At 34.0% G+C, this 26150-nt stretch overlaps 2 protein-coding genes and 2 long non-coding RNA genes across 5 annotated transcripts; 3 read left to right on the top strand and 1 right to left on the bottom strand.

Moving 5' to 3' along the window:
• The first annotated feature begins 907 nt into the window (after positions 1 to 907).
• LOC143589453 (serine/threonine-protein kinase AtPK2/AtPK19-like) lies at positions 908 to 5428 on the top strand. Its single transcript, XM_077070211.1, has 7 exons — positions 908 to 1049; positions 2796 to 3619; positions 3712 to 3794; positions 3886 to 4006; positions 4565 to 4738; positions 4842 to 4949; positions 5038 to 5428. The coding sequence occupies exons 2-7, from the start codon at positions 3044 to 3046 to the stop codon at positions 5338 to 5340; spliced, it is 1365 nt and encodes a 454-aa protein (XP_076926326.1). The 5' UTR covers positions 908 to 1049; positions 2796 to 3043; the 3' UTR covers positions 5341 to 5428.
• A 4540-nt stretch (positions 5429 to 9968) lies between these two features.
• Positions 9969 to 11464, top strand: LOC143589462 (uncharacterized). 2 transcript variants are annotated; one of them, XR_013145291.1, is made up of 3 exons: positions 9969 to 10094; positions 10197 to 10537; positions 11440 to 11464. It is a non-coding gene; the product is annotated as an uncharacterized LOC143589462 (long non-coding RNA). The 2 variants fall into 2 exon arrangements; XR_013145292.1 differs by lacking the exon at positions 11440 to 11464 and having other exon boundaries at positions 10197 to 10336; positions 10424 to 10574.
• A 2749-nt stretch (positions 11465 to 14213) lies between these two features.
• LOC143589454 (uncharacterized) lies at positions 14214 to 15193 on the top strand. Its single transcript, XR_013145289.1, has 3 exons — positions 14214 to 14359; positions 14463 to 14570; positions 14653 to 15193. It is a non-coding gene; the product is annotated as an uncharacterized LOC143589454 (long non-coding RNA).
• Positions 15194 to 15839: 646 nt separating this feature from the next.
• Positions 15840 to 19341, bottom strand: LOC143589461 (mannan endo-1,4-beta-mannosidase 6-like). Its single transcript, XM_077070217.1, has 6 exons — positions 19219 to 19341; positions 18856 to 19150; positions 18253 to 18447; positions 17352 to 17474; positions 17065 to 17276; positions 15840 to 16417 (listed from the first exon to the last, which is right to left on the bottom strand). Exons 1-6 carry the CDS (start codon positions 19311 to 19313, stop codon positions 15985 to 15987), a joined length of 1353 nt encoding a protein of 450 aa, XP_076926332.1. The 5' UTR covers positions 19314 to 19341; the 3' UTR covers positions 15840 to 15984.
• Between the last annotated feature and the right edge of the window lie 6809 nt (positions 19342 to 26150).

Below are 26150 nucleotides of genomic sequence, written 5' to 3'. Positions count from 1 at the left end.
CGTAGAGAACGACATTTCGATGATTTTAAGTTTCCATTATGCATTTGTCATGGCCTCTGACGTACTTTTGTTGATTATGTTCTTTTTATATATGACCCAACCTAATATGACCTGGATAAAAAAAAATATATAGCGATTGACAAACGACCATTGTAAATTTCCACCCCGTGATATAAATTTTGTGTCCGTCACTGTTATCTCATAAATACATATTATTTATATCTCCTAATAAACACTTTTAAAAGTAACTTGTAAGTGATAAATGCATGATCTAACTAATAATAACTAATATGTACCATACATGTTTCATCATGCCATGTTACCCATGATATTCTATAATTTTCATGCACAGCAAATCGTGGAGCAGTGCCCAATTTATATTTTTATTTTCTGCATTAATTTTGCTTCTATTTAAAGTTGTGAGTAGTTGGTCCTTTTCCTTTGTAAGCCTTTGAAACACAAGTATGTTTGATGTTTAAAAAGAAGAAAAATGAAGTAAAATTATGTCTTATTTTCTTTATTTATTTGGAGTCTAACCTACTGATAAGGTCTATCTATTGAGAGATTAGCCATATTAAATCAACTTACTATCAATAACACTTTTTATCTAGACAAAGAACAATAAACAAGCCAAGCCAGTCTCACATTAACACCTTTAGACCACCTCACTAAAAACCCAAACCAGGTCCAGATTAACCAAGTTCAATTCTAGCTTCAAACATATATTTATACACATGCATTATAATCATAATAAAAGACAAATAACCCGTCTAACATTGGTGTGAGAAGTTAACCTAATCCCTAAATACATTGAATAACAAACCCAAACACACTTTTATTAAAATAGATAAAAAGGATTTTCGTTGCTAACAACTTTAACCACTAATAACCCGACACGTGGAAAAACCACATTCTTTAAAATTATTATCCACCATAACTTCATAAATCTGGCGGCCGAAAATTTCGTTATTCGACATCTTTAATAATATTAATACCACCAGCCCCAAATATTTGCCATTCACAAAACCATCTTCAAACCTACTTCAAAGGTACCAAATTCTCCTTCTTTATCTTCAATCTCTTTATGTTTGTTGATTATTAGGGTTTAGATACATTGCGATTTGATGATTACGTGTTCAATTTTGTTATTAGACGCGTATTGTTAGGTGTGTGATTTTACATGAAATTGATCCGATTTGTTGTTTGGTGAAAGTAATGGTGAATTGGTTGATGGGATTTGGATTTTGTGATGGTTTAAGGGTTTATTGTTGTGAGATCTGAGATCTGGTTAGGGTTAATTGGAGTATTAAATTGGGATTTAAAAATTTAGGCTAAATTCTGTGTTTAGTATTGAATATTGATCTGTTAAAAGTCTCAAGTTTGACCATGAAAGAAAAAAATAGAGGTGTGCACGGAAGTGAAAAAACCAACCCGAATTAGAAATCGACGGTTTGGTTTGGTCTTGTGTTTTGTGAAAGGTTGAAAAACCGAACCGAACCGAAAAAAAAAAACTGATTTTTTGAATTACTTTATAAGTGTAAGTGTATCTTTATTCTTTAATTATCTCTTAGTATTCTAGGCTAAAATGTACAATATTTTATTAGTTATTAATTATTTAAAAAAAATACTTTGCTCAATTTCAAAATATCACGGAATTGAACCCGAAAACTTAAAACCGAAAACATAACCGTGCACGCCTCTAGAATCAGTATTGTCTTTATTTGGGTCAATGCCTGTTCGTCATGCTGTGTGGTCTTTTAAAAATCTAGTTGTAATCGAAATCGTGCATGAAACTGTTGTATAAGTTATTTGATTGTCTGTTCTTAGATGTTAATGGAAGTAATCGTGTAAAAGAACTTTTGACATTTGACTTTTGGTGATAAATTGAGTTACCTTTCTAATCTTCATCAATTGATTAAAGAATGACTGTTTAGTGTTTACCTTAATTAGAACTGTGGTCTGTGGAACAATCTTTAGGGATAATAGAATAGTTTAAATACCCGACAAATTCATATTTTATCTTTAGGTTGGTATGGAGTAATTTTGTGATGATTTAAGCTTTTTCCTTTTAAACCCTGAGGCGTTGTTAGGGCTAATATGAGTATTTGGAATGTGAAATTGGGATTAAAAGTTGTATGATTTAGTGGGATGATTGTTGTAAAATCTGTCAATTTTGACCATGAAAGTCAAAACTGGATCTCCTAATAAAACCATTATGCTTTTATTTTTATAGGTGGTAGTGGTAGGCTTGCTTTTCTTATAGTCTAAAACATGGAATTAATGTTGTCTTTATTTGTGTGTGTTCATCATGTTGTGAGATCTTCTAAATTTCTTGTTAATGCTTAAGAAGTAACAACTCGCTGAATAAATGGTAAATGTGACTGAAATCGCTCATGAAATAGTTGTGTAATGAAAGCAAGTTCTTTGATCGCCTGTTCCTAAAATTTAATGGAATTAATTATCCAAAAAAAACTTTGACTTTGAGTCATAAACTGAGTTACGTTTCTGATCTTCAAAGGCACAAGAAAATTTAGTTTCTGGATCGAAGGATCACTGTTTTCCTTAAATAGAACCATTGAACAATCTATACTATAAGTATAACATAATAAATACATAACAATGTATATTTGAAAGGTGCAATTTTTGAACTAGTTAAATCAAAGGTTGGCCCTTTTGCGGTATCAATAGGACTATGTCAATTCGTTTTTGTTCGTTATATGACTTAACAGAAAAAAGTTGATATTTTGTGAAGTAATTACTTATTTAGACTTATTAATCTTGTTTCATGTAAACAGAATTGACGACAAATCTTCATGAATTCAAAAACCCGCGTGGCATCAAACGTTTCCTGTAACTCGGGAAACAAGAACAACTCAACTTACTCAACCTTCGTTTGCATTTTCTCAAACTTCAAGAACCCGATCGTTTATCTCAACTTTCTTTTAATTAAGGCCATTGGTGGAAGTCTTTCATCCGCTCGAATCTTGGTGTCATTCCATCCATAGTAATAAACTTTATTAGGCAAGTAATTAATATTTCCATCATGGTTTTCTCTCAATTAACCGCTTTGATGGAAGACAAAACATACAAACCATCCAGGAACTACTTACACCTCCCTTTGAACCGTCCCGATGCCACGTCAGACAGCATCGAACTCGACTTTTCTGATACTTTTGGTCCTCTGCCAGCTCACAGAACTTCTGAAATTGCAAACGAAACTATGTATGATGACCCGGTGGTCATATGCAACCGGTCACATTCTTTGGTTGGCCCCACGCCACGTGTCAGCCACTTGCTAAACCTAAAGAAGCTGACTATATGTGAAACAGAGGAATTGGAGGACTTTAATGATGTGGCGGTTGAAGGATTTGAGGAAAGCTGTGAGAAGGTGCAGAGCGTCGGGATTGAGGATTTTGAGATTATGAAAGTTGTGGGCCAGGGGGCGTTCGGGAAGGTTTACCAAGTTAGGAAGAAAGATAATATGGAAATATATGCAATGAAGGTTGTGAGGAAAGATAAGATTGTAGAGAAGAATCATGCCGAGTATATGAAAGCTGAGAGGGATATTTTGACCAAGATTGACCATCCTTTTATTGTCCAGCTCAGATACTCTTTCCAGGTACTTATTATTCTAAGGTCTAAACTACCATTTTGATGTTTTCATATTTTCCGTGTAATAATATATATATTTATTTACCTTTGTGTTTGCAGACAAAATACAGACTTTACCTTGTTTTGGACTTTGTGAATGGAGGACATCTGTTTTTCCAGCTCTATCACCACGGGCTGTTTCGGTGAGTTATGTATTTATTTATATTTTTTTCAAAATCATTAAAATTTCGGAGACACAAAACTAATTATGGTTAACACTGGTCATGCTTTCAGAGAGGATCTGGCTCGTATTTATACCGCAGAGATGGTTTCAGCTGTTTCGCACCTTCATGCTAATGGCATAATGCATAGGGATCTTAAGCCCGAAAATATCCTACTTGATGTGGATGGCCATGTATGTACACAAACATATTTTAATAATATTATCATAGCTCGAAAGTTTCAGGCCCATATTCATTGTTTTGGGCCATTTTTCGAGCCAAAGTTAGGCCTGCAAACAAACCAAACAGACATGAAAGGGGGGCTTGTTCTTGTAGACTAAACTGTAGTGGGTTATATTTTAGTTTCATCAAACTAGACTGAACTATAATGGACCTAGAGATTAAAATGAATGTATAAACGAAGAAAATCAAAAAAACCTAAAAAACGTAAATGAACGAATGTAGATACTTGATTAATGAACAAGTGTAAGCGCATGTGTTCATGTTCGTTTGTTTAACTTGAACGAAAACTTTTGTTCATGCTCATTTGTTTATTAAGTAAATGAACATAAACAAACTCCCCGCTGAACGGTTCACTGAAGTCTGGTTTACAGACCCAAATTCATTGTATTGCGCCATGTTATTTGGTCCAAAATTTTCAAGCCCAAATGATAAATGATGCCAAACGCTTTTTAAAAACCAAAAAACCAAGCTTTTGCCATTTGCCCATTAACATGTGTTCATTTTCTCAGGCTTTGCTTACCGACTTTGGGCTAGCAAAAGAATTTGACGAAAATGCAAGATCAAATTCATTATGTGGGACCGTAGAATACATGTCACCTGAAATTATTCTTGGTAAGGGACATGATAAGGCTGCTGATTGGTGGAGTGTTGGAATCTTGTTGTTTGAGATGCTCACAGGACAGGTAAACAAGTTATTATAATTTCATTTTCATTACCAATTAGTTTTACTAAAAAAACTAATAAATGATGTTTCTCACTTATTAAATGTTGTTTCTTCTTGAACAGCCACCGTTTCATGGAGGCAACCGAGAAAAAATACAGAAAAAGATAACTAAGGATAAATTAAAGCTACCTGCATTTCTAACAAGCGAAGCACACTGTTTACTGAAAGGGGTTAGTAATTTTTTTCTTTTACAATTTTACTAATGACATTTAATTAGTTTGACTTTGACCACTAAAGTCAACATACTTATCTTTGTAGTTGCTGCAAAAGGATCCAAGCAAGAGGCTTGGAAACGGGCCAAGGGGAAGTGAGGAGATAAAGCATCACAAGTGGTTCAAGCCCATTAACTGGAAAAAGTTGGATGCTCGAGAAATCAATCCCAGTTTTAGGCCCGAAGTTGCAGGAATCCAATGCATTGCAAATTTTGATAAAAGGTGGACCGATATGCCCCTGTTGGACTCCCCAGCATCTAGTCCAGATGCTTCTGCTAATCTTTTTCAAGGGTTTACTTATGTTAAGCCCGCAGCCTCGTTTCTCAGCAGTAACAGCCCGGTCTGCTAATTGTTTCCGAGTATAAAGGATTTTTATTGTGAAACTCTTTTTATTTCATTGTCATGTTGGTTACTTTTTACTTTGTTTTACATTATTTTGGTGGTGTGTTTTGATTGTGGATTCTGGATTTTAATGTGTTTAATAATAATTACTACCTGATTTCCTTTGTGTTTTAGGCTCTATGGTTGTTTCTAGCTAACGTTGGGTTCTAGGGTTCTAGGTTTTAATCATTAGTTGTCATTAGTTGTCTTGGAGACATAAAGGGTATTAACAATTAAAATTGATTAAATGATATCGAAAATATTAAAATTGAGCCTTGTTAAATTATTTAGATAGCCGCAATCAACAATCCACCTAATGCAATTATCCCACCTGTTTATAACTTATCACTAAAAACCCTACTCGATAAGGATCGTGTCAACTACAACAATTTCATGGATTGGTATCGAAGCTTGATAATCGTTCTCAAGCAAGAGAAGAAATCCTACATACTGGACGATCTTATTCCCGGCGAACCTAACATTGATGATGTTGATGTCTATAACGATTGGTTGAAATACACCGCGGATTCGGTGCAAGTTTCTTGCCTCATGTTGGAAACTACGATTCCCGAGATGCGACATGATCATCCAACTAAAGGAAATGTTCCTTACACAAGCTAGGGTGGAACGCTTCGAAACGGTTGGAGCGCTTCATGGGTGTCGTATGGAAGAAACCAATCCGTTTCAACTTGTGTGCTTAAGATGAAAAGCCACATTGAACGGCTAAATTGTCCCGTCTCAAAAGAGTTAGCCACGAATTTGATCTTAAATGGCTTAACCAAGAAATTTGAGACTTTTGTCATGAATTACAACATGAATGGATGGGACAAGAGCATTGGTGAGCTTCACGGAATGCTCACAACGGCCGAAGCGGGAATGTGTAAAAAGGTTTTACCGGTTCTCACGTCAATGAAGGTGGCAACAAGAAGATGCATCACCCGGAACCTAAGGCAAAGGTTGCCAAAGGTAAGGGACACGTCAAGGGTAAGTTCAAAGGGAAGGCTAAAGCGGACACACCCAAACCGAAGGAGAAGAAGCTAAAGGTTAGCTCGGAGGACCCGTGCTTTGGTTGTGGTGAGATAGGACATTGGAAGATGAATTGTCCAACCTATCTCAATGAGTTGAAGAGGAATGCGGGGCAAACCTCAGTACAACCTAAATAAGAAACATACGTGAATGGAAATTTATACGTCATAATAAGATTTAAAAGAGTAAGACCATGAGTAGTCATAAAGCTTCACTCCCAGGCGTTATGCGCCACGTGACGCCCAGTCAGAGTTATTGTTTTTTACAAAAAGAGGTTGTAGTCATAATGCCTCACATATAGGCGTTATGTGAAATCACGTTTACACTTTTTTACACTCACCACCGGATCTAATTATTCCGGCCACTATGAAACCCACCGGATCCAATTATTCCTGCCACCACTTAAACCATTTACAACTCCATAACCTCACAAATATTTATATAATAAATAATTCAAAAAAATAGAAATTAAAGAAGCATAAAAAACTCATGTATAAAGAAGCATAAAAAACATCAAGCTAGTGTCCCACACCCACACACCTCCGATCTTCCCACACACAAAACACACACGGTCTCTTCAAAACCACTTCATAGCAACGAAGAAGAATTCCGGCCGTCGGAGATTCTCCGATTTGAATATGGTGTCACTAGATTCTCTGATTTGACACCGTCGGAGTTCCGGCCACCATGAAAGCCACCGGATCCATTATTCCGGCCACCATAAAAACCACCGGATCCATTATTCTAACCACCGGATCCATCATTCCGGCCACCAATGAAGAAGAATTTTTTTTTTTTTTTTTAATTTCCGTGCCTTCCACCGCGTTATCTACAAAACGCCGGAAAAAAAACCCAAAACGCCGGCTATAAAGCCCGACTACGCATGGTCTAAGGGTTGGTTTGTACTCTTACCAAAGTTGTTGACTGGTGGGGGTGTAGGAACTACTAGAACTAATTCATTCGTGCGTGAAATGAAAGACTCAGGCTAAAATTCCAATTGAGATCTATCTGCGTTGTTTTCAGGATACAAAATGCCCCTCTACTACTACTACTATTATTATTATTATTATTATTATTATATGATTACCTAACTAACAAGGAGAGAAGAAAACAAGTTTAGTTACTTTCTTCCGCAACCTTTGGTAAGTAATTTTCGTTATCCCATGAGTTGGTGTCTTGAATTAATGTTGATTTTAGTGGGTTAAATTATGATTACTAACCTGATATTAATTTATGCATTTGAATCAGACAATATATCAAGTAATAAAAACCCTAACATTTATGTGTGGGTGAAATGGGGGGGTTTTTGGGGTTATGTGGTATGTTGTTATAACTGAACTCGTATTTTTATATGAGTTCTTATTGTGGATTATGGCTCAGCTAGTTTACTGTGATGTTGTTAAACTTGTTTGGGATCTAGGTTATGATATTTGGTATTCGTGAATCCTTCATCTAGTTGTGGTATCTTACTGTGTTATATATATTTAAACTACCTGCTTCAGTTGATTAGTATAACAAAATGATAACAAAGATGGGTATATAGTTGTCATCAAGAGTAACCTTTACGAAACCTACCAAGTGCTTGATAAAATGCCTAAGTCAAGACTTTTTTAAATATTGCGGAACATGTTTAGGAATAGATAACTAGGATTTAAGAACTAGCAAAATAGCTTCTTCTTGCAACTTGGGTCGGATTACGAATGCACCATAATGCTGATATCACAGCTTGTTACTCTCAGTCTCCTAAAAATCATATAAAATCACCGTTTTAGGTGTGCTATATATTGTTGAAAACCCCCCTGAGTCTAGTTTCTACAGAATTTTAAAGCAAAGAAAAACATGGTCGTTAAGTGAATTACAGCAGCTGCGTAGACAAACTCTGCACATAAATCTGTTTTCGAAAAACTAGATGTTTGGATGCGTTTAACCTAAAACACAAATTGTTGGCTTAAATTGGTTATATTAGTTTATCAAAAGTGCTTTCATATAAGGTATGCAAGTATTTTTGCACTATCGGGTCAAACAGATAAATTGATTATCTGTTACATCTTGTTGAGAAACGAATACGGGGGTGGAGTTGTTTTTAATAGGATACTAATGTTGGATTTCAAGGGTTGCATATATGTATCCTAATGATTAGATGTTGACGTTCAAACAAGCTAGGTGTTCTAAAGCTTGGAATTCAACGAAACAAGTTCGTGAAGTAGTCAAGTTTCCAATGGGCAAAGGTAAGTTAATCTTACTCTTATTTAACAAGTTATGTGACTTATTTTTTAATCTTTTGATTATCATAATTTTATCAACTAGATTCGGACCCATTTAGATTATATCTTGATTTTTATGACTTCAAAGGACCCGTTTAGGTTATATCTTGATTTTTATGACTTCAAAAGAATGAGTATGGGTTGTTTTGACTCGTTACAGTAAGCTTGTCTTGTGCAACATCATATAGTATTGTGTAGTTCTTGTGCGCGAATGTTGATGTGGCTAAATAATATTTTGACCCTTTAATTGATAATAATACAGTAGTATGGTATAATTGGGAATTCGCCTCGTTTGTTGATGCTATGTTACTAATACGATAAGGGAGAGGTGTTGATCCGTTTATTAATGTTATGTTAACGATATGATTAATAAGAGATGTTGACCCATTTGTTGTACTTATTTATTAGTGTAATTAAACGACAATATGCAAATTAGAAGTTGTGTTGTTGGTAAGATGCCTAAAATAGGTGATATTGTCTTTGAATCGTTTGAGATGTCCTATAACTAATAAATATTATGAGTTGTAATTAACTGGGTAGAAATGATGAATATTATGATTTTAGTTATATTTCTCAGTACTTCGGTTATAATGTTATTGATTAGAAACGGGTACGAGAATCTCAAGATAGAATGAGCGGATTTAGATGCAGAAGAATTGAAACTTGAGCTGCAGTGCAATAGCTAACATAGGCTACGCTGGAAACGGCGTACCATACGCCGGTGTTTTACATCGGCGTCAGTTTTTGCGTGATATGTTGCAGATTTGGATATTATTATCAGGTGATTATCTTACTTAGCAAATGCTAATTAGCTGATGTGTTTGTGTGTGTTGACACATAATTTATTCATGGGAAGTTGATCGATGGGCACATAATAGGAAAACACAAAGGACTTGGGTGTCGTGGATAAATAACCAAGCGACAAGTTGTACTTATGGAGCGTGAAAATTAGGTGATTGTGTAGGTTTGTGTAACAATAAGTAAACAATTTAGTGAAATAAGACCTACACAATTCAGTTAGCATGTCATGATGTATAATTGTTTACCAGAAGTATGGTATATATAGTTCTCTTTTGATGTGTCAGTTACTAATAGCAATTTATTCTGATGCAGGTTACATATATTGAGATCTGATTGCAGGAGTTACTTTAAAGGGTTTGGGCCTTGGGGGAGGTGTACAAACTAAGTTAGTTATATATAGTTTGTAGTATTCTCTATGCTTTTGGCAATCTAAGGGGGATCATGTATGTATTTATCTCATGAAATCCTGCAACTTTTGTTGTCCTTGTATCCCATGGGTGAGGGCGTTTCGGCAGTCTCTGCATTTTATGTAGAAATCATGGCGTATTTGTCCTCAATTCGGCCTTGGGATGATGTGCACTATTGCTTACATGCTTTAGCAAGGAGACTAGCCAAGACCCGTTATTGGACGGTAATGTTTACCTGTAATTCGACAGATTAGTGTCATTTGTTGGATCAATTTAGGATAATCTTTAATATGTTTTCTTGAACTTCTGGTATTTGAAATCAACAGGTGGCATTAAAGACACTTAATGATGATTCATAGGACGCTAATGGAGGGTGATCCTACTGTCAGGGAAGAGCTTTTGAATTTCCAACAACGAGGGCGGGTTCTTCAGTTGGCTAATTTGAAGGATGATTCAAGCCCTCTTGGTAAACCACAGTCTTAAGTTTTTGTTAATTGATTTAAATTTGTAATTAGGAGTTTTATAATGTTTTTGTGTACTTGTTTGTTTCTAGCTTGGGTGCACACTTATGGAGTTTTTTTTTAGAACGACTTGGTGCTTTAAAGTTTTGAAATATGATATTGAAGCTGAACAGATCCCGAGACCTGCTCCAGGTCAAGATAACAAGGTATTAAAAGCATATTGATGCTATAAGGATTTTAGAGTATTAATACTAGACAAAATAATTATCACATTCTTGATGAAGTCATTAAAAATTCTTAAGTGTACCACCTTTTATAGTGTTGCGGAAACAATGCTTAGAAGTTCGTAAATGACTTGAGATGAATAATTCGTATTATTAGTGTAGAAATTTTAAGTGAAATATGTAACTCTTTTTTGCATAAGACTTCTATTTGTATTCTTGTTAATGGAGATAATTTGTTAAATTGAAAATTAGTCTTATTTACTTGGCAAGAAATATGTGGTTTTTGTGATTTTTAATCTCTCAAGTACTTCTGTACGGTATATTTCAAGAATGTTTTGTGTATTACAAGAAATATGTACGGGTGAGCTCGAGTCGGTTATTGCCTTAAACTGAGCCGTTACCGAACACCTCGGTTACCTACCCATAAGCGATCGTTTTCAGTCAAATCAGTTGTCGGTTATTGATTTTCAAAGGGCTGTTTGTTAGTTTTTCTGTTTGGTCATATCGGCTAACCAAAATTTTGAACTTGTGGAAATTTTTTGTTTGGTTTAATCGGTTTTTTGTTCATTTATTGCGGCTATTAGTATGTATTTGTATATGTGTGTATGTGTATGCATGCATTGTTTTCTTTTTTTGTTACATATATATGCATAACTGAAACCAAACCACTATAATTGTATTCAAACAACCATAACTGAACCATCGGTTTCTCAGTTAGTTTAGTTAATTCGGTAAGTCGGTTATAGTATGGTTATTTAGTTTTCTTCCTTTTCAAGTTGAAGTCATTGGAAGATTTAGTTTTCCGTTCATTATAATTCATACAATTGTCGAATCGACTATTTTTTGTTGATTCATGTAAATGATTATATAACTTTTTTTATTAGGTCAATATTTTTGTAATTGCAGGGTCTAGAAAGTGAACAGTTATTGGAACTGCCTGCATTGCAGCAGCTACTGTATCGTCTTATGGCATGCAGGGTAAGTTAATTTTGTATTTAATTGATCTCGCTCTATCAGTTAAAATGATCTCTTTTTAAAAATTTATTTTTTTGTGCAGCTGTCGGCAATGATTTGATACAATATGCCCGCCCTGGCTTTGGTACTTAAAAGAGAGTTTCTAAATTTACTGTGCTGTGAGCTAGTGATGGAATTATCAATCTTATTGATAAGGTAAAACTATTGCTATTTATCTTTAAAACAGTATACTAGTTTTTGTTTATGTATGTTATTTAATTTTATCTATTGTTTGTTCTTTTATATATTCAGTTTTAGTTTTTTGAGATGCCGAGACATGACATATTATTTAAAGGAAAGAATAAGAATCAGATAGAAAAAGTTTTAGGTAGGTTGTGTGTGTGTAATATATTGAAATAAATAAAATTAAATGGTTAAAAAGAGTTGGATATTTTAATGGTTAATAATACTATTTATTATTTATTTACTTATAGTGGGCAATCATATCATTAATCACAATAACAGAAAACAGGAAAAATTAATTACAATCACACTAATTAATTAATTGCAATAACAATAAGAATAAGTGTAATATTTGAAATGATAGATTACTAAAAAGAGGTATATTTGATATTAAAGGGTAATAATAATAAATGTAGTGGGTTACGTAAAGAAGACCGAAGCAATATTTAATGTTATGTTGCGTGTACAAATACAACTTATTAAATCGAGTAGGGACCAACCAACTTATCAAATTCTTGAGCGGCTATATAAACCTAGCCACTCCCAACTTCTCCTCATCCCCATCAAATCCCAAACCTTCCTTCCATGGTTTCCAGTTTCAGAATCTTCTCAGGTTCGCTGTTCCCCAGATGATCATCATCCAGACGTTGATGCAGCTAGAAAATGGATGGATAGCTAAGCCCCGATCTTGTGCTTTCATCCGAATGAGACATACCTGCCGTCGTCAATGCGATGGTTTTTCTTGAACGGTGCCGAATTATACGAAAAGGGAAAGAGCCCCGTGAGGGTCGAGGAATCCAGCGATAACCTTCCATTTGTAGGTGGAGCCGATGATTCAAACCTCGACCTGCCGTCAGACCCGGCGACCAGAGAAAATTTAATGAAGGAAGCTGTAGGGTATGTCCATATGAAACCGGTTTTGGGAGGCGGTTCTACAGATCTGGTAATTTGGATTTTCTATCCCTTCAACGGCAGGGCGAAGGTGTTCGTTTTCAGTTTAGGTAAGATCGGAGAGCACATAGGTGACTGGGAACATGTTATTCTCAGGATCGACAAAGCGCAAGGCAAGTTAAAAGCAATCTACCAGTCTCAACACTCGGGCGGCAAGTGGTTTAACCTGGATGCTTTCAGATTGGTGGAAGGTCGCCCGGTGGTGTACGTCGCTTTAAACAACCATGCACATTATCCCAACCCTACGACGACGACTCGCTGGTCACGCACGATTCCGATGCCCAACGATCAATTCCATAAAGTTAACAACTCCTCAAAAAGATTAGAAAGTTTATGGAACCGTGCTTTAATTAGAATCGTGCGTGACCAGCGAGTCGTTAACTTTATGGAATTGATCGTTGGGCATCGGAATCGTGCGTGACCAGCGAGTCGTCGTCTTAGGGTTGGGATAATGTGCATGGTCGTTTAAAGCGACGTACACCACCGGGCGACCTTCTACCAGTCTGAAAGCATCCATGTTAAACCACTTGCCGCGCTGAGACAGGTAGATTGCTTTTAACTTGCCTTGCACGTTGTCGATCTTGAGAATAACATGTTCCCAGTCACCTATGTGCTCTCCGATCTTACCTAAAATGAAAACGAACAGGCCAACCTTCGTCCCGCCGTTGAAGGGATAAAAAATCCAAATTACCAGATCTGTAGAACCGCCTCCCAAAACCGGTTTCATATGGACATACCCTACAGCTTCCTTCAAGTTGCCCTTTATTAAATTTTCGTATAGTTCCGCACCGTTCTAGAAAAACCATCGCGGCAGGTATTTCTCATTCGGATCACAAGATTGGGGCGTAGTTATCCATCCATTTTCTAGCACCAACGTCTGAATGATGATCATCAGGGTAACAACGAACCTGTAACAGCGAACCTGAGAAGATTCTGAAATGAGCAGTGATAGGCAAAACAGAGCTCTAAGATAACTGGAATTTCCCATGGAAGGAAGGTTTTAGTTTAAGGAAGGAAGGGATTTGATGGGGATGAGGAAAAGAAGTTGGGAGTGGCTAGGTTTATATAGCCGCTCAAGAATTAATCTTCCTCCTCGCAGACACAGTAAGTTGGTCCCTACTCAATTTAATAAGTTGTATTTGACGTACACGCAACATTAAATATGCTCCGGTCTTCTTTACGTAACCCACTACATTTATCACCCTTTAATATCAAATTTAGCTCTTTTTATTAATCTTTCATTTCAAATATCTTCATATACACTTATTCTTATTGTTATTGCAATTAATTAGTGTGATTGTAATTAATTTTCCCTGTTTTCTGTTATTGTGATTAATGATGCCATTATATATGATTTCCCGGTACAAGTAAATAAATAAATAATGGTATTATTAACCATTAAAATATCCAACTCTTTTTAACGATTTAATTTTATTTCAATATATTACACACAACCTACCTAAAACTTTTTTGTATCTCATTCTTATTCTTTCCTTTAAATACTTAGCAAAAGAATTTGACGAAAATGCAAGATCAAATTCATTATGTGGGACCGTAGAATACATGTCACCTGAAATTATTCTTGGTAAGGGACATGATAAGGCTGCTGATTGGTGGAGTGTTGGAATCTTGTTGTTCGAGATGCTCACATGACAGGTAAAGTTATTATAATTTCATTTTCATTACTAATTAGTTTTACTAAAAAACTATTAAATGGTGTTTCTTACAGTCTTATTAAATGTTGTTTCTTCTTGAACAGCCACCGTTTCATGGGGGCAACCGAGAAAAAATACAGAAAAAGATAACTAAGGATAAATTAAAGCTACCTGCATTTTTAACAAGCGAAGCACACTGTTTACTGAAAGGGGTTAGTAATTTTCATTTTACCATTTTACTAATGACATTTACTTTGACTTTGACCACTAAAGTCAACATACTTCTCTTTGTAGTTGCTGCAAAAGGATCCAAGCAAGAGGCTTGGAAACGGGCCAAAGGGAAGTGAGGAGATAAAGCATCACAAGTGGTTCAAGCCCATTAACTGGAAAAAGTTGGATGCTCGAGAAATCAAGCCCAGTTTTAGGCCCGAAGGTGCAGGAATCCAATGCATTGCTAATTTTGATAAAAGGTGGACCGATATGCCCCTGATGCACTCCCCTGCATCCAGCCCTGATGCTTCCGCTAATCTTTTTCAAGGGTTTACTTATGTTAAGCCTGCAGCCTCGTTTCTCAGGAGTAACAGCCCGGTCTGCTAATCGTTTCGGAGTGTTTTTAAGGATTTTTATTGTGAAACTCTTTTTTATTTCGTTGTCATGTTGGTTACTTTTTACTTTGTTTTACATTATTTTGATGATGTATTCTGATTGTGAATTCTGGAATTATAATGTGTTTAATTACTTCCTAATTTCTTGTGTGTTTCGGCTTTATGGTTATTTCTAGCTAATGTCTACACAATTGCATGGAAGATTGTGATTTCCATTACGGGTCTAAACGAGCTGAACTTAAGCTTTCCTAAGCGTGCCTTGTTTCAAGCTTGAGCTAAGCTCATGAATGGTTTTTTCAAGCGCGAGCAAAGCTCATTTATTATTTATTAATTAACTTATAAACATTCTTAACTAAATTTTTATAATAAAAGTTTGTATATATGAATATATGAAATAATATATATTACATAGCTACTTTTATAATAATTTTAACAAGCTCGTCTAAGGTCGAGCTTGGCTTGTTTATTCTATTATTATTATTATTATTAATTAATTAATATACAAATTAAATTACTTTTTATATATTTATAATTTAAAGTTTATATATTTAACATTATATACATATACATGTATTGTTTAGTTATTTTATTATCATAATTTGATATATATTAATAGTTATTATATAAAATATATGTCAAATAAAAATTACACAAACAATATTCATGTGTAGGCTTGCCAGCTCAAACTTGACTAGTGAAGCCTGAGCTTGGACTAAGGCTCATTTATTAAACAAACTTATAATAGGCTCGGCTTGTTTAAGTTCACTCAGCTTGAGCTTTTAACAAGTCAGTCTCAAGTAGGTAACAAGCTGCTTATCTCGCTTACACCTCTAATTTTTTTCAATTATGATTAATCACCGGGATTTGAAGTCATAATTATATCAGATAAACACCACATAATAATCTAACAAACATCAGTATTATTGTTATGTAAAATCATCCACAAAGTAGCACACATATGTATATGTATATCTCTGTATGTTATACACATATCTGCAAGCTGTTTCCTTGGCTTCTTTCTTTAAAGCTCATCATGGTAGTGGGACTCATCAAGCCCGTGCCGCTTCTTACAGCCCCAACGGCATTTCCATTTACACAACGAGTTGAAAAGCGTAAGCCTCGTTGAATGTCGTGATATAAGATTAGACGTGGAAGGCGATTTAGACAGAATAATCGCGTACCCATCGTCCATATATTCGGTCCCATCAGGAAACACTTGCCATAAAAGACTCCCACTTCCACTCCCTCCTCTTCTTGCCGAATCCAATAGAGTGTTGTACACTGTGCTTATCATGCTGTCCCTAAACGATGCATTGTAACCGGGGTCTTTTGCAGACACACCAAACTCAGTGAAGATCACGGGCATATTTAAATATTTCTCTGCATCATCAATGTGTGATTGCATCCATGATCTCGTGAATGTGATATGAGCATCAGTTATTGGTGGTGAAATCCTTCAAAAATACATATATGTTATATAAGTTGTATAATATGATCGATGACTAGAACATTAGGCTGGTAAATGAACCGAATCTACACAAAAAGAGCATGTTTATGTTCGTTCAAGTTTAGCCGAATGAATGATCGAACATGAACACTCAAAAGAACATGGTTTTTTTGTTCATGTTCGTTCATTATGAAAATGAACATGCTCGTGTTTGTTTATGTTCATTTGTTAATAGTATAAACGAACGAACATAGTTGTGCTAAAACTAGTTAAAAGTAATGTGAAGAATAATGCGCTAAGTCTAAAAAGTTAATAAAATGATAATAAGTTGTAACGGGCCAAATATATTAGATGAATATGTTAAGAATGTAAATGAACAAACTTAACAAATGTAAACTAACGAACATGGTAAATAAATTTAAATGAATAAATGTAAACCAAAATAAATGAACTAAGAGACATGTGTTAATGTATTAACTGAAGGAAGAAAACTTGTTGCTCGTGTTCGCTCATATAATAAATAAAAAAACTTACTGTCAAACGGTTCACGAACTGCTCAATAAACATTAAGTTCGTTTACAGGCTTGTAGAACATCTTATTTGTTATCTAGAAAAGTTCTAAGTTTATAACCTTTAACTTTTGAGTTGACTTACCAAGAGTCAGCATAAATATGAACCGAAGCAAAGTCAATGCCAAGCACTTGATGGTTTCTGATAAAATCGGTTCCCACTTGTTGACAAACGGTATTTGGATTATATGGAATCTTGTTAGGTGTTGAAGGACCGTAAAATCCTTCAAGACCGATCTCCACTAGATGTTTCGGGTCAATGGTTTTGACATAATACGCCATTTCTTCTATCCATTCCTACATTATCATGCACCCTTTTGTTAAAGTTTGAAGAAAGAGTGGTTCGGGTTAAGTTGAACGGTTGGTCAATACCTGTAGTTTATCTCCTGAAGGATCTGATGGACATCTAGCTTCATTCATTAACTCCCAAGCAAAAACAGTTGGATCATCTTTGTATGTTGTGTTGGTTATTGTGTTCACTCTATTCAGCACAGTCTAAATACCCAATAAACCATTTGAAAAAATATTTATGATATTATCCATGCAGGATTATAAACAAGCCTAGCCAGTTTCTGAACGGGCTTAGCTCGTTTATCTTGATGAGCTGAAATGTTGAGCTCAACTCGGGTCATGAACAGCTTGAGCTAGCTCGTTTATTTTTATAGTTTTTAAAATTTGTAACATACGTTTAATGCATAAAAAGAACATAAATACGAACACCACTGACTTTAATAATATACATACTGTATTAAACTTGTTCATCATTATAGTTGTTAAAAGTTAAAACAGTAAATAAACATTACTTATTTGTCTAAAATAACAGGTCACTCGTAGAAGAAACAAAAAAATCAAATTTCTTTCAATTTTACAATATTGTAAAATATATATAAACAAAATTCTTTTAAAAAACCTAATGTGTAAAAATGAAAATAATTAAGAAAAAAGGGTAAGAATAATTTAGTTTAATTGTTATTTATATACATAACATAGTCATTGTATGTAAAAAGCAATTTTTTAAAAATATAAACCATTGATAGAAAAAGTTAAATGATTTATGTTTGTTCCTTTTGTTCTCGCAATAATCTAGTCTTTTCTAATGAATCTCTCTCTATATAAATTAAAACTTTGGCAAGCCAACAAGCAAGCCACGAGCCGACCTTGACTCGGGCTCGGCTCAGCTCGTTTACAAACAAGCTATTTCCAAACAAGTCGCGAACTTTTTGAGCATCCAAGTATACATGATGTAGTGAATGACTAAAATTTAGAAACTTGCCTTTACATGGGCCTTATAGTAATTTTTAAGAGTTGGGTGAGTAAAGAACTCATCTTCATTGGTCAAATTCAAGCCAGCTTCATTCCCCCACCTCACATATTGAGGCTTACCACCATAAGAATCCCAATTATTGGTCAATGACAGTATAAGCCTAATCTTGAACCTCCTTGCTTCACTCACCACAAAATCCAAAGCCTGTATTCATCATTCAAATACATGATCATATACATACACATACATAATAATAATAATAATAATAATAATAATAATAATAATAATAATAATAATAATAATAATAATCTGGATATACTCTGTAATAAAACGCTACAAGTTTTGTCACTTGTCATTCCCACGTTAAACCTTGCCTTTTCTAATAAATTTATCATAATAATATTTAACATTCCTAAAGTTTATGCTTCAAAACTTTATGTTTTTTAAATATTTGAAAATTATAATTATCTCTTATTTTATATTTAAAAAAAAGCGCCGGTGTTTGATAATTTTATTGTTTATTGTATATCGATTATTTATTGTATATGTATTTTCATGAATTGCCCATGTAATACACAAGTCTTTCAAACTAGTATAATATAAAGAAAGAACCTTGAAAACATCTTCATCATAAACAGAAGGTTTCTTCTGAAGCGCGCGCCACTGACCATCATTGAAAGCCCATGTTCGGCACACGGTCATTCCCACACCGGACGCTTGTTGAAACAACTCAGTGACTTTCCCACGAGTCGAAGCGTCCACAGCAAATGTCATTAACCAATAAGTGTTGAACCCGTTTACATAAAACGGTTGGTCATTCACCACAAACTGGTTCCCACTTTTCTTCACCAGTGTCCATGGTTCATCATCCATCTCACCCACATCAACATCAACATCATCATCAATCCTGCAAAAGAAAACCACAATGTCAATAGTCATAAAAAATAATTTCCATTAATTTTGTTTTAATGGTACCTATGTTTAAAGATATGTTCTTCATTGAGACAGTTTGTGTGCAAGTTGTAAACTAAAAGAATAACCAACAACAATATGGTTTTATGTGTATACATTTGATGTTTTGTTTTGATTGTTTAGATACTGAATGAGTTTATGATGGATCAAATTCAAATGTATATATAACAATAAATTAATAATAAGATGGTTTGATGTGATTTGGATGATGGCATGATGATAAAGAAAAAGTGTGGGAGAGGAAACCATTTTGCTACCTTCAAAGCTAAGATGTGTATATGTAATGTAATGTAAGATGGTGTTATGGGTTTGGTGCTGTCTCACATACACATAGTGAGTCATGTTTTTAAGCAATCTTTGTATTGTGAATTAACTAGAAAAGATATTGGTTGTATATCTTTGTCAAGTGATTTATAGAAAGATAAAAGGTGGTAACATAAGTGTTAGACTAATGGCAAAAGTATTTAAAACCAAAATGAATTATTTATTTGGTTTTTACTCTGTAAACGGTTTTCGGTTCTAGAAAATTCAATTTGGTCACATTTAGCCCTTTACAAAACCGAGAAACCCAAAATCCCACTAACACACCTTGTTAGAACTGGGTTTTTCAGTTTGGAACCGAAAATGAACCATTCGATTTTGCCAACTTTGAATTTGGTTTTTGGTTTTGACTGAAAAAAAAATATCTAAACTGAGAAAACTGAAAAAACAAATAAAATCTTTAAACCATGGTTATGCTTAATGATTTTTTTTGGAATAATTTATATTTATTTATCGACGGGTCTTTTGACCAAATGGTACCAGGTGTGATGTAAGGTGTCCCCTATGTTGGGAGTTATAGTCTCGTCATGGATAAACACGTGTTTGAAGAGTCATTAAGCTATGACTAAAGCCAAATGACAATAATTTTTTACTTTGGTAAGATTTCTTATCTTCAAAATTTTGATTTTGGATTTAAAAGTTTTACTAATGATTTGATCACGGTTCAAGTTTGTAACCATCAAAACCATATCGTAAACACAACATGTATCAAAGTTGAAAATTTGGTATTATGTTGACTTTTGGGCCACTTTTCCTGTAACTTCAAAGGCTTCTCCATGTTTGAGTGAGAGTGATGAAATAGGTAATCCATTTGGGGAAAAGAGTAAACAACTAGCTTACAAGAAAAATATATATACAAGAACACGAAATTTAAACACCTATAAGTATCTTCGATTCATAATTAAATCCACACAAATATATAAATTATGAATTAAAATTACATGTTTAATAAATTAAATTACTTTTACCTTTTTTTTAATAAATATTTAGCTTCTTATTATATCCTCAATTACATAAATATTATCATATCATTACATCAAGTTTCTTTAACATCAATATCATATATAGAAAGATATAACTTTTGGAACTACCCAAACAATACAATAAAATATCATATAATTTTACCTGATTATGGTACCATCTAACAAGTTTGAATTCATCGGCTTGCTCTTCCCTTCTACAACTTCTTCGAAAATGCCTGCATTTAGACCGATATTATGTGATTGGGGTATATATGAATATATGCATTAGATGATGGTCGGCTATGAGATCATCATATTGTCATACGAGAAAACAATTAATTTTTGGAAATCATGCTACATTTAAGATGTGGGGCCTATCTTGAGTGTATGTTGATATATAGTTGGGCCTTTATCTATAAAAAATAAATAGAATTTAAGGTTAGAGTAAAAATATTACTTTCTATATATTTTGTATGTTTTCTATTATTGTAAACTAGTTTTTTACCCGGCGTGTTGCGCTGGGCAGGTTAGTAAACCTCGGACAGTGGTAAAACCCAAGTGTTGTCGGCCCCAAGCATTGGGCCGGTAAGTCGACACAAATTTGATCGGTTTCGGTAACGTGTGTTATTGTACCGGAATTAAAACCAAATATAAAACAAAAAGTATAAAAGTTGAGGTGAGCCAATAGGGTGACGTCAGTTGGTAAAACACGAGCGTTGGTAAAAGCTGATCGTTGTCAATCCCGGAACTGAAACAAAAAAATTTGTCGTTCGCTCGGTTTTTTTAGTTATGATGATTGAACTAAAGAAATTATAAACAAACTATGTGGACCAGTTCGGTGCCGTCAAGTGGCCTAGTAAGGCACTTGCGGCACCAAACTTTCTATTTATTATTTATAATAATTAGGTTATAGACCACATTGTCTTACACATATTAAATAATAAAAAATATTATAATTCATTAAAAAAAGCGTTTTAAAGTACTCCCTCCGTTCCATTATAAGTGTTCTAGTTTGACTTTTTAAGTCTTTCTTTTGCAACCTTGACCGTAAATATTTTTGTTCGTGTCATATAATACTTGATGAAAATTATATCAATGTAAAATACATTTAAAACCCAGTCCATTCATATATTTTACATCAAGTATTATATAACACAAACAAAAATATTGTCGGTCAAAGTTAAACAAGAAAGACTTAAAAATCAAATTATGACATTTATAACGGGACATAGGGAGTATTTAACTTGATACAAATGATACCCTTTTTATGAATATTTTATGTTAATATAAAACTTGGTTTTGTAAAACACAACAAATACTAAAAGATTTATCCGACACCAAGGTTAAACAAAACTATCAAGTTCAACATGTTTTACACTTTTACACATTACATAGTTAGAGAAAGATCTCTTACCTTACAATGAGTTACACGTCATTTACCTAAAGTTAAAATCATAAATCAATTTGTTTTATTTTGTTTCAAGCTTTCTTAAAATACTAAAAGTTGAAACTGAAAGGATCATTTAATCTTTTTCCATAACATCAACCCACCGAAAGAAAAGAAGTTGAACTATGGTTTGACTTCTTGGTTTTCATTTTCCTGTATAAGAATATAAATTTAACAATTTCTTCATAATTTGATTTTTCTTTTTTGTTTTTGAAAATGATTTTAATAGTTGTTAATAAAGCATGCATCACTTTGACACAAATATTGTAAAGTAAATAGTTATGTTCTTTAAGAAAAACAATTAACCGTTATGACTATATATGAATTAAAGATTTTTATATATTTACACATTAAAGATACATAATTAAAGGTTTATTCCCAACACTAAGATTTTTACAAAAACGGCTTAATAGTTAAGTTTCAAATATCTCGACTATATATAATATACGAGTTAGGGACCTCTTAAATTTTAAGAGGTACCTAACTTGTTGCAATAAGTACAACTCATATAGCATAACATTTTGAATTTTGAGGGTTAACTTTGTCTTTTCAGTCAATATATAACCGAAAGTTTGGATTTAGTAGAGATATATTTTCAATATTTACCCTTAATCTTTGGTTCTTTTTTTGTAAATTTTACCAATATTTATTTTTCCAACCCCTCATCTTTCTCCATATATTTCTCAAATATATTTTTTTTACTATTTCTTTTATATCTTTGAGTATATTATGTTTTTTAAAAAATCGAAAATACCATTGCAATTTTCTTATTTTTATCTATGTTTTGATATAAATGTTATTTAAAACCGAGATGTAAATTATAAGATACAAGCCATTCTTGCTTCTATTTTACAAGTGTTTAAAGCATAAAATTGCAAATCTTTTTTTTTTTTTTTAATTTTGGCAATTTTTTTCCCCTTAGGTCGGTTACTAATCTCTCCCACTCTGATTCCCAAATTTTTATGGTTTATCGGTACCTGCACGACTCACATTCACCTATGGACAAAGAAGGCCTCAGTCGCCTGTGAAGATACATACTATACTACAGAATATGCTCACCACAACGAACAGAGGAGCTTTATTTGTACGTGTATTCCAAGCAAACAACCGGCAATTCCATTAATTCTAGCTTCAATCGGCGGTGTAAACGTATCAAAACGGGTAAACGAGCTAAAGACGGAGAAGAAGAAGAATCACAAAAGAAGAGGAGATAAAACTCTCAAATCATTAGCTACTGTTACATTCACGACTCCTGCTTATGTATATGAACATATTACAACTATAACCCTGCAATATCTAACATTTACAGTTTAGTCCCTCTATTATTTACTACCTAACAGATTGCCTAAAAATCAAACTTTTTATCTATTTGGATGATAAAATCTACTCTGCTAGCAGTTGTTGTTAGGAGGCGATAGTGATTGGTTGTGATTATTTGAATATATATGAATTTGATATTGTGTGTGTATATATATATAGCTTCTTTTTTATTTGATGGTAAAACAATAAGATGTCTAACTCCTAAAATAATTTTACAGCTGGTGTTGAGGTTTAAACTGATTTCATTGTGTCAATGTTGCAGGGGCTTTCATGGATCCATGTGGATGACTTAGTTAATATGTTATCTGAAGCCTTATTGAATTCAACTTATAAAGGTGAAAATATTTCTTTTTTACAAAATTGTGAAGTTACTAACCAGTCCCTAGCTTTCAGGATTAGTAAATGGAACCGCACCAAATCCTGTTCGTCTGGCTAAGATATGTGAACACTTGAGCTCGGTCATCGGCCAACCCTCATGGATACTCGTACCCGACTTACCTCTTAAAGCAGATATGGGAGAAGGGCTACTTTGGTAATTTCAAACATATTTGGATGATATAGTTGTTTAGTTTTAAAATGTTGGATCTAATCGTGAAGATGATAGTATTTTAGACTTAGTTCGGATATTGACCTTTACTTTTTAATTAGTGTTTGTTTGCTTTCCTTTATGTTCATTTGTATTCATTTATGTTTGTTAGCCATTCGAGTAGAACATGAACAAGAAAATTTGTTTGTTTAAATGCTCGTGTTCATTCATATGTTTGGTTAAAGTTAAATGAATGAACATGAACAAGCCTCATACATGTTCTTTCGATTCATTCTCAGGTTTATCTATTTTTTACTCGATTTTTTTTTCACTTAATCCAGAATAGAAAACTATGAAAGGGCTCTCAATGGATTTGAAGCAACTGCTTCGATAAATCCTTGCTTAATACCGCCAATGAATTTGAAAAGATGATTAATCATTTTGATAAGTTAAGACAGTTTGTTGAAGGTGAGTTTTAGTCTTTTTTTTTTATATTTAATCGTCCTAAGAGATTGAAATTCAATATGTAGGTGTTCATTTGTTTGAATTTAGGATTGTAAATAAACTGAATGAACACGAATGTTTCATTTTTGTGTCCGTCTGTTTAACTTTAGCAGATAAATGCTAGAACAGAAACAATTCAACAAACAAGTTTTCTTGTTCGTGTTCATTCGTTAAGAAAACGAACATGGTCGCGCGTATTTGTTTAACTCTAACCGAACAACGAACATATTTAAACAAACAAATTTTCTTGTTCATGTTCTAACCAAACGGCTAACGAACATAAAAGAATACAACCGAACATATTTGCTTTTAGACGTTTTTGTTTTTCATTATATTTGTTATATTTTCTCATTTAACTTATTTTGCTTCAAGCTTGGGAAAACACTCGGTATCGGTTCTTTTGGTAAGGTGAAAGTTGCAGAGTATGGTCCAACAAGGCACAAATTTGCTATAAATGTCACACCCTCAAAATTCACTAACGGAGTTTTACCGTCAGAGGGTGTGAACTAACAGGATCGGAATCATTAGTTATAATCAAACCATAAAAATGTTTAAATGAAAATAAGTGCGGAAGCGTAAAAACCAAAAGACAAAAGTTACGTCACGCATGACGACTTAAAAACCCAAGTAATAATAGTTAAAAACATGTTTGCATATCAGAATGTTCAAAAACCATGCATGATCCTATACCGCGCGCCCGCCTCGGCTACCTGAGAATAACATACTAAAAGTGTCAACACAAGGTTGGTGAGTTCACAACTTTATATAAAATAAAGCGTTTAGCGTTTTGCGTTCAGCGTTTTGCGTACAACGTTTCCTGATAATGTTAAGTCAATTATATATCTATAGGTAGCTAGCCTATAAAACAAGTATTACTAAGTGTTCGACACCGAAGCTGACTGTTTATCAAGTGCCTTGTCACCAGGTCATCCAGACCATGGTATGTGTTAGCCAAAATTACACCCACTCGACCTCCAGTCGAGTTTAGCGTTGGGTGGGGTTTGTCAAACCCAGTAGTACTACTCAACAGTGACTCGCTATTATCCAAATATTAACCGGTTCGATGTGTAGGACTTCAATTGTTTCGTTTGCCACTTAGCCTTTACAAGTGATATATAATTTACTAACAAAATCTTAAATGCGTTTTCGGAGTATGTTATCTCCCCCAAGTGAAAGCGTTTAAAATAGTTTAAAGGGGTAAGTGAAACTCACTGTTTGCGAAGAATTCCCAAAACAAATCACCAAAGGATGTGCGTCACAGAAAAACTCTCTCTAGCGTTCTAAAACAACAAAGAGATTTTTTTTTCTAAGTGTCGGAACTATTATCGAGTCTCTAGACTCGGCACATAATACCTATGCACACAATATGTTTTCGTGTTTCGTTTGTGAATCGTGTATGACTTTAACAAGTACATTTGTGATACATTACATGTGTGAGCAATTATTTACGTGTCATTTATTAATAATGTACATCACTAGCAATTTACTCCCCGTGAGGGCAATTTGGTCACACATAACAATTAACTAGCAATTATTCCCCGCAAGGGCAATTTGGTCAAAACACCACAATTATATAGCAAGTATTTCCCCGCAGGGGCAATTTGGTCAAAACATAACAATTAACTAGCAATTATCATGTTTCATGCATTTTCACAAAATTCAGCAGCTAGTTTCACCGAGACAGAAATTCTACTTGAAAGATTGTACTATTCCACCGATCATAGCATCTCAATTAATTTACCAAAAATCATCACAAAAGCATGCATGTATTAGGTTTCCAGAGCATATTTTATTTTAATTTTATTCCACATAGGTTTCTCACAATGATCAAAACATTACAGCAAACTCATAACAG

This window comes from Bidens hawaiensis, unplaced genomic scaffold, assembly GCF_021521415.1.
Source record: "Bidens hawaiensis isolate Kalapana, Puna unplaced genomic scaffold, B.hawaiensis_p1.1 tig00037572_1, whole genome shotgun sequence".
In the NCBI taxonomy this organism is placed as follows: Eukaryota; Viridiplantae; Streptophyta; class Magnoliopsida; order Asterales; family Asteraceae; genus Bidens; species Bidens hawaiensis.
Note: the sequence above shows the minus strand (reverse complement) of the source record. Positions and strands in the feature narration are given on the sequence as shown.

Bases quoted from the DNA above. Each gene is read 5' to 3' on its own strand.
- LOC143589461 (XM_077070217.1), bottom strand. From the start codon at position 19,313: ATGTATACACATAAAACCATATTGTTGTTGGTTATTCTTTTAGTTTAC. The intron at 18,448-18,855 runs GTTCTTTCTTTA...TGATGAATACAG, and splicing joins ATGATGAAGATGTTTTCAAG to GCTTTGGATTTTGTGGTGAG. The intron at 17,277-17,351 runs GTATTGACCAAC...ATGATAATGTAG, and splicing joins CTTCAGGAGATAAACTACAG to GAATGGATAGAAGAAATGGC.
- LOC143589453 (XM_077070211.1), top strand. From the start codon at position 3,044: ATGGTTTTCTCTCAATTAACCGCTTTGATGGAAGACAAAACATACAAA. The intron at 3,795-3,885 runs GTGAGTTATGTA...TCATGCTTTCAG, and splicing joins TATCACCACGGGCTGTTTCG to AGAGGATCTGGCTCGTATTT. The intron at 4,739-4,841 runs GTAAACAAGTTA...CTTCTTGAACAG, and splicing joins TTGAGATGCTCACAGGACAG to CCACCGTTTCATGGAGGCAA.